The following is a 9,146-nucleotide window of genomic DNA, read 5'->3' on the forward strand; positions in this document are numbered from 1 at the left end:
GTGTGGAGTGGTGTGATGTTGGGCCAGTGGAAAAGGGGCTTTACAGTCAGTTAGGGCCCAGTTAGGGCCCAGTTAGGGCCCAGTTAGGGCCCAGTTAGTTGAGCCAGGCCTTAATTTTCAGGCCTGTTGAGAAGTCTACTGTAACTCTCTCCTCACTGGCCTCCCAGCACTTAAGCCTCTCCAACTGATCTAAAATGCTGCGGTACGACTGGTCAAAATGTTCACATGTCTCCCCTTCTCCTCTCCCTCTACTGGCTCCCGGTTTGCTGCCCCCACTGAATACAAAACACTGATGCTGACCTTCAAGCAGCCAAAGGTACGGCTCCTCCATACCTCCAAAACCTGATCAACCCCTACACCCCCACCCGTTCAGTCAGATCAGCTAAGGGCCTCCACAGACTACAATGTTGTGGCATTTGAGGAGCAAGATTGCTCACGAAAGTCACGACGCGTAGTGTTAAAGAGCCTGGCTGATACCGGTATGTTAATAGGCTTTTTTACAACCCTTTTTACGACCCACCCGACGGTAGAAAATATCTAACATGTTCAGCACACAGCGGGGTAGCGATGCATCATGAAATCTGGTGGTGCACAAACTCTTGTACCTCTAGGACCCAACCCTAATCCTAACCCATCCCTGTGGAGACCCAACACCCCAGGACAACCATCCACTCGTCCTAGACTCCTGAGAACACTGATTGGTTTATATCCCCCCCCCCCCCCCCGCCAATAGCCCCTCCTCTCTCCCCACTACCCTTCTTTAACCCACTTTCACCCTAATCCCCCCCCCACACACACACACACACACACACACACACACACACACACACACACACACACACACACACACACACACACACACACACACACACACACACACACACACACACACACACAGAGTCCCCTCCCAGCCTAAGAGAACAATGCCATGATTTTAATTGTTTCTGAAAAGAGTCGAATTATTAGAATACCATTAAGATGTGTGGACCTACTGTATGTAGGCCTACCTTATGTACAGTATACTGTATGTAGGCCTACCTTATGTACAGGACATACTGTATGTAGGCCTACCTTATGTACAGGACATACAGTATGTATGCCTACCTTATGTACAGGACATACTGTATGTAGGCCTACCTTATGTACAGTACATACTGTATGTAGGCCTACCTTATGTACAGGACATACTGTATGTAGGCCTACCTTATGTACAGGACATACAGTATGTAGGCCTACCTTATGTACAGGACATACTGTATGTAGGCCTACCTTATGTACAGTACATACTGTATGTAGGCCTACCTTATGTACAGGACATACTGTATGTAGGCCTACCTTATGTACAGTACATACTGTATGTAGGCCTACCTTATGTACAGGACATACTGTATGTAGGCCTACCTTATGTCTATGATCATGTACAGTAATACTGTATGTAGGCCTACCTTATGTACAGTACATACTGTATGTAGGCCTACCTTATGTACAGTACATACAGTATGTAGGCCTACCTTATGTACAGTACATACAGTATGTAGGCCTACCTTATGTACAGTACATACTGTATGTAGGCCTACCTTATGTCTATGATCATGTACAGTAATACTGTATGTAGGCCTACCTTATGTCTATGATCATGTACAGTAATACAGTATGTAGGCCTACCTTATGTCTATGATCATGTACAGTACATACAGTATGTAGGCCTACCTTATGTCTATGATCATGTACAGTACACTGTATGTAGGCCTACCTTATGTCTATGATCATGTACAGTACACTGTATGTAGGCCTACCTTATGTCTATGATCATGTACAGTACATACTGTATGTAGGCCTACCTTATGTCTATGATCATGTACAGTACACTGTATGTAGGCCTACCTTATGTCTATGATCATGTACAGTACATACTGTATGTAGGCCTACCTTATGTATATGATCATGTACAGTAATACTGTATGTAGGCCTACCTTATGTACAGTACATACTGTATGTAGGCCTACCTTATGTCTATGATCATGTACAGTACATACAGTATGTAGGCCTACCTTATGTATATGATCATGTACAGTAATACTGTATGTAGGCCTACCTTATGTACAGTACATACTGTATGTAGGCCTACCTTATGTACAGGACATACTGTATGTAGGCCTACCTTATGTACAGTATACTGTATGTAGGCCTACCTTATGTACAGTAATACTGTATGTAGGCCTACCTTATGTCTATGCTCATGTACAGTACATACTGTATGTAGGCCTACCTTATGTCTATGATCATGTACAGTACATACAGTATGTAGGCCTACCTTATGTCTATGCTCATGTACAGTAAAACTTGATAGCGTGTTCAACGTGCATATGCACACGCACACACACACCTGGAAGTGCTGACTACAACCTGAAACCAAACAGACAGGATGTGGTTGTCACACACACACACACACACACACACACACACACACACACACACACACACACACACACACACACACACACACACACACACACACACACACACACACACAGGAAACTGTTGATTAACTCTTTGCACACACACACCTACACAGAGATGTTTTGGATTAACTGCAGCGGAGCTTTAAGAGGGCCTAAATATGAGTGTAGGGTTAGGGTTAGGGGGTACAGGGTTAACCTGTAACCTTCTAACCCTTAGGGTTGTAAGGGTTAGGGGGTAGTTAGGGTATATATAGTGTATATATAATAGGGTAAGGGGGTAGTTAGGGGTCTTACATGTGAGTCATGATCTTGTGCAGAAACACTCCATCCAGTAACTAGTATAGTATTATAGTATATAGTGTATAGTATTAGGGGTTAGGTATATATATATATATATATATATATATATATATATATATATATATATATATATATATATATATATATATATATATATATATATATATATATATATACATTAGGGGGTAGGTATTAAAGGTCTTACATGTGAGTCATGATCTTGTGCAGAAACACTCCATCCAGTAGTATATAGTATAGTATTATAGTATAGTGTACAGTATTAGGTGTAAGGGGTTAGGGTTAGGGGTTAGGGTATAGGTGTAAGGGGTATAGTATCATATTATCATATATTATTATATTTACATGTGAGTCATGATCTTGTGCAGAAACACTCCATCCAGTAACTAGTATAGTATTATAGTATATAGTGTATAGTATTAGGGGTTAGGTATATATATATATATATATATATATACACATTAGGGGGTAGGTATTAAAGGTCTTACATGTGAGTCATGATCTTGTGCAGAAACACTCCATCCAGTAGTGTATAGTATAGTATATATAGTGTATAGTATAGTATTATAGTATATAGTGTACAGTATTAGGTGTAAGGGGTTAGGGTATATATATTATATTTACATGTGAGTCATGATCTTGTGCAGAAACACTCCATCCAGTAGTATATAGTATAGTATAGTGTATATAGTGTAGAAGGGGTTAGGGTATAGGGTATAGGGTATAGGGTATAGGTGTAAGGGGTATATATATTATATTTACATGTGAGTCATGATCTTGTGCAGAAACACTCCATCCAGTAGTATATAGTATAGTATATAGTGTATAGTATATAGTATTAGGTGTAAGGGGTAAGGGTATATATATCTATACTATAATTTTGCGAATGTCTGTCTGAGTGTCTGTCTGTCTGTCTGTCTGAAACAGCGTTTCTCCTCAGTGGCTGGAGCAATTGATCTGAAATCGCATCACCATTAGCATATGAACACACCTGACATAACTGTGAAGCCCGTTTGTCACTTTCACAAATCGTATGCTGTATATTAGCATTTTTATGGTGTATCTACTATCTATTCTGCATCTAGCATGAGGCACATCTATTCTGCATCTAGCTTGAGGCAAAATGTTTAACCAGCTCTGTGTGTGTGTGTGTGTGTGTGTGTGTGTGTGTGTGTGTGTGTGTGTGTGTGTGTGTGTGTGTGTGTGTGTGTGTGTGTGTGCAGGCAGGCGGGTGTGTGTGCAGGCGGGTGGGCGGGCGGGCTGGGGGGGGGGAACAGTATCTCTGTAGCCATTAAACGAAACGGGTTTCTTACATTGATGCTCCTACATCATGCAAGCACCAGTTAAAGTTACTTTCCATCCCTCATATACTGTGTGCACAGTGCACATCCCATAACCCACACACTGCACATCATTTTGGAGCTCATATCTTTGAACGGGTAAGGACTAGTTATATTATATTTACATGTGAGTCATGATCTTGTGCAGAAACACTCCATCCAGTAGTGTATAGTATAGTATAGTGTATATAGTGTAGAAGGGGTTAGGGTATAGGGTATAGGGTATAGGGTATAGGGTATAGGTGTAAGGGGTATATATATTATATTTACATGTGAGTCATGATCTTGTGCAGAAACACTCCGTCCAGTAACTAGTATAGTATTATAGTATATAGTGTATAGTATTAGGGGTTAGGTATATATATATATATATATATATATATATATATATATATATATATATATATATATATATATATATATACATTAGGGGGTAGGTATTAAAGGTCTTACATGTGAGTCATGATCTTGTGCAGAAACACTCCATCCAGTAGTATATAGTATAGTATTATAGTATAGTGTACAGTATTAGGTGTAAGGGGTTAGGGTTAGGGGTTAGGGTATAGGTGTAAGGGGTATAGTATCATAGTATCATATATTATTATATTTACATGTGAGTCATGATCTTGTGCAGAAACACTCCATCCAGTAACTAGTATAGTATTATAGTATATAGTGTATAGTATTAGGGGTTAGGTATATATATATATATATATATATATACACATTAGGGGGTAGGTATTAAAGGTCTTACATGTGAGTCATGATCTTGTGCAGAAACACTCCATCCAGTAGTGTATAGTATAGTATAGTGTATATAGTGTAGAACGGGTTAGGGTATAGGGTATAGGGTATATATAACAGGGTAAGGTGGTAGTTAGGGGTTAGGGTATATATATATATTATTATATTTACATGTGAGTCATGATCTTGTGCAGAAACACTCCATCCAGTAGTGTATAGTATAGTATAGTGTATATAGTGTAGAAGGGGTTAGGGTATAGGGTATAGGGTATAGGGTATAGGTGTAAGGGGTATATATATTATATTTACATGTGAGTCATGATCTTGTGCAGAAACACTCCGTCCAGAAGCTCCATGAACATGTTGACCCTTTCCTCTGAGCTGACCTCTGTGACCTCTGTGACCTCTGACCCCAACGGACCCAGCGTACACACCTGGACAAGACATGGAAACATTAGTATAATTATTATTATTTAAATAGAAAGATTATTATTATACATTGTTTAAACCTATCATTAAACAGACAGACATATCTTCTACTCCATTAGTTTTGCACTGTTAATATTTAGAATCTTACATACCGGTATGAGACAGGGTTTGGGTTAACAGAGTGAACATAACTTTATACTTGACATTTAACCCCTTGAATCCCAGCATCTCCTATTCTGGGGGAGGTTCACCAAAAATAGCTGATCTACAAGCACACAACGCGTTGTGAGCTTGTAGATCGGCTATGTTTGGTGAAGAGAGTTGGCAGTAGATGGAAAAAGAACTCATGGAGTAAAATTGATGAAGTCATATTAATTCATTATGAATATTATCAATGTATTCTGACATTGACTGGCATCACATCACCCTAGTGTGTGTGTGTGTGTGTGTGTGTGTGTGTGTGTGTGTGTGTGTGTGTGTGTGTGTGTGTGTGTGTGTGTGTGTGTGTGTGTGTGTGTGTGTGTGTGTGCGTGTGTTCATGTAACAAAGGCAGGAAAGGTGTCTGGTTGACCAGTGAAACAGACAGGAAGTGAGGTCACAGGAAGCAGCTCGGGTGTAATGAGTTGTTAAGAGCAGCTTTAACACTTAAAATGTTTTATTAATTACAATAAGAGTTAAATGATGTTCAGTAACAGTGTTAAATAGCTCTATATTGTGACAGTAATCATTGCTATAGAGTGTTCAGTAACAGTGTTAAATAGCTCTATATTGTGACAGTAATCATTGCTATAGAGTGTTTGTTCAGTAACAGTGTTAAATAGCTCTATATTGTGACAGTAATCATTGCTATATAGTGTTTGTTCAGTAACAGTGTTAAATAGCTCTATATTGTGACAGTAATCATTGCTATAGAGTGTTTGTTCAGTAACAGTGTTAAATAGCTCTATATTGTGACAGAAATCATTGCTATAGTGTTCAGTAACAGTGTTAAATAGCTCTATATTATGACAGTAATCATTGCTATAGAGTGTTTGTTCAGTAACAGTGTTAAATAGCTCTATATTGTGACAGTAATCATTGCTATAGAGTGTTCAGTAACAGTGTTAAATAGCTCTATATTGTGACAGTAATCATTGCTATAGTGTTTGTTCAGTAACAGTTATCATGTTATGACAGAGTAATAACCTAGCCTTGATGATCATGCATTATTTATAGATCAGCAGGTTCATCTGATTACCAGGCATCCTATAGTTTCATGTACTTTATATTTACTGACATAATAATGTTTAGACAGATGATCCTAGTGATCCTATAGTTTACTGAGACGCTACGCTGTCTCTCTGCGTTCTATGATCCTATAGTGTACTGAGACGCTACACTGTCTCTCTGCGTTCTATGATCCTATAGTTTACTGAGACGCTACGCTGTCTCTCTGCGTTCTATGATCCTATAGTTTACTGGGACGCTACGCTGTCTCTCTGCATTCTATGATCCTATAGTTTACTGAGCCGCTGCGCTGTCTCTCTGCGTTCTATGATCCTATAGTTTACTGAGACGCTACGCTGTCTCTCTGCGTTCTATGATCCTATAGTTTACTGAGACGCTACGCTGTCTCTCTGCGTTCTATGATCCTATAGTTTACTGAGACGCTACGCTGTCTCTCTGCATTCTATGATCCTATAGTTTACCGAGACGCTACGCTGTCTCTCTGCATTCTATGATCCTATAGTTTACTGAGACGCTACGCTGTCTCTCTGCATTCTATGATCCTATAGTTTACTGAGACGCTACGCTGTCTCTCTGCGTTCTATGATCCTATAGTTTACTGTCTCTCTGCGTTCTATGATCCTATAGTTTACTGTCTCTCTGCATTCTATGATCCTATAGTTTACTGAGACGCTACGCTGTCTCTCTGCATTCTATGATCCTATAGTTTACTGTCTCTCTGCGTTCTATGATCCTATAGTTTACTGTCTCTCTGCATTCTATGATCCTATAGTTTACTGAGACGCTACGCTGTCTCTCTGCGTTCTATGATCCTATAGTTTACTGTCTCTCTGCGTTCTATGATCCTATAGTTTACTGAGACGCTACGCTGTCTCTCTGCGTTCTATGATCCTATAGTTTACTGTCTCTCTGCGTTCTATGATCCTATAGTTTACTGTCTCTCTGCGTTCTATGATCCTATAGTTTACTGAGACGCTACGCTGTCTCTCTGCGTTCTATGATCCTATAGTTTACTGAGACGCTACGCTGTCTCTCTGCGTTCTATGATCCTATAGTTTACTGAGACGCTACGCTGTCTCTCTGCGTTCTATGATCCTATAGTTTACTGAGACGCTATGCTGTCTCTCTGCGTTCTATGATCCTATAGTTTACTGAGACGCTACGCTGTCTCTCTGCGTTCTATGATCCTATAGTTTATTGAGACGCTACGCTGTCTCTCTGCGTTCTATGATCCTATAGTTTACTGAGACGCTACGCTGTCTCTCTGCGTTCTATGATCCTATAGTTTACTGAGACGCTACACTGTCTCTCTGATAAATGATGAGATGGTATAGTGTAAAGTTATAGAATAATAATTATTGAGTTAAACGGAGATGCTCCAACTTGTATCATGTGCACAAATAAAGATCATAAAGTCTAATGTAGATGGTGAAAGTCACAGCCTGTGTGTGTGTGTGTGTGTGTGTGTGTGTGTGTGTGTGTGTGTGTGTGTGTGTGTGTGTGTGTGTGTGTGTGTGTGTGTGTGTGTGTGTACTAATAGTGTGTAGTTTCAGTCAATTTTCTACTTGACTGACCTAGATCTAGTTCTGATCTGCATCCATGACCCCCCCCCCCCCCCACACACACACAGACAGAGACAGTGTGTGTGTGTGTGTGTGTGTGTGTGTGTGTGTGTGTGTGTGTGTGTGTGTAATGTATTGTCTATGTGTGTGTGTAGCAGTGTGTAACTCACCCACACCACCAGAGGAGACTCCATGAAAGTCTTCAGTTTCTCAGAAACTGTTTTTTCTTCCATTTTGTTTTAAAAACTTTAAAACAAAAATAATTAAAACTAAACTGACGATCTTTCATTCATCGCGCACGCACACACATTCATTCATTACGCACGCACGCACGTACACGCACGCGCGCATGTACACACACACACACACACACACACACACTATTGTCTCGCGCCGCGGTGTTTTTTTTAATTTCCTCCTGTTTAAAAATAAAGGGATAAAAAAATAAATGATTCCAGTGAATTAAAGTGGTTTCCGGTTCAGTCTTAATGAGTTCTTCATTAATTTAAATGTTAATTAAATTAATTAAAGACTAAAAACTACTTTAGCTTTCAGCCTCGTTGCCAAGGAGATCCAGCAGCGCCACAAAGACCGCAAAGTGAGCCAAACTGACGTGAAAGTGAGAAAACGCGGCGGCGGCGACACTTTACGACCTTAGTTTAACTTTAAACGTGTTAAATATGAAGATAATAAACATTAATAAAGTCTTAATGAAGAGCTTTGATGTTTCCTCTGTTCGTTACATTGTTTCCATCTTCAACCTGACCCGGGGGCGGGGCCACCGTGACTGACAACACTCTCAGCCAATCGTAGCCTCCGGCCTGTCCTACAAACCAACCAATCAGCATCCACACACTGTGACTGACGTCATCGTCACCGTACCCTTACAAATAAATAAATAAATAAATAAATAAATAAAACTCTTTAAAAGTGAAAATGTCAATGATGTCATTAATTCATAATTGTTTTATGATGTCATTAATTCATAATGGTTTTATTCACTTATTAAAGCTGCGACCAGGAAATTGTTTCAATCAATAAAAGTGGTATCAAAGGAATTGACT

At 39.7% G+C, this 9,146-nt stretch overlaps 1 protein-coding gene across 3 annotated transcripts in view; it reads right to left on the reverse strand.

Annotated features, from left to right (window-relative positions):
- Positions 1-8,504, reverse strand: part of ccdc88c (coiled-coil domain containing 88C) — an 80,630-nt gene extending 72,126 nt beyond the window's left edge. For 2 of the 3 annotated variants that reach the window (XR_013963135.1, XM_080750604.1), the window contains exons 1-2: positions 8,253-8,504; positions 5,174-5,298 (exon numbers count right to left, since the gene is read on the reverse strand). Coding sequence is in view for 1 of the 3 variants with exons in the window: in XM_080750604.1 (XP_080606730.1) it covers positions 5,174-5,298; positions 8,253-8,315 (188 nt within the window). In the remaining 2 variants the exon portion in view is untranslated. Of the gene's footprint in view, positions 1-2,756; positions 2,782-5,173; positions 5,299-8,252 lie in introns of those variants that run through there. The other variant, XR_013963136.1, reaches the window with a different exon arrangement.
- Positions 8,505-9,146: the final 642 nt, after the last annotated feature.

This window comes from Nannobrachium achirus (assembly GCF_963921795.1).
Source record: "Nannobrachium achirus genome assembly, chromosome: 20".
Taxonomy (NCBI): Eukaryota; Metazoa; Chordata; class Actinopteri; order Myctophiformes; family Myctophidae; genus Nannobrachium; species Nannobrachium achirus.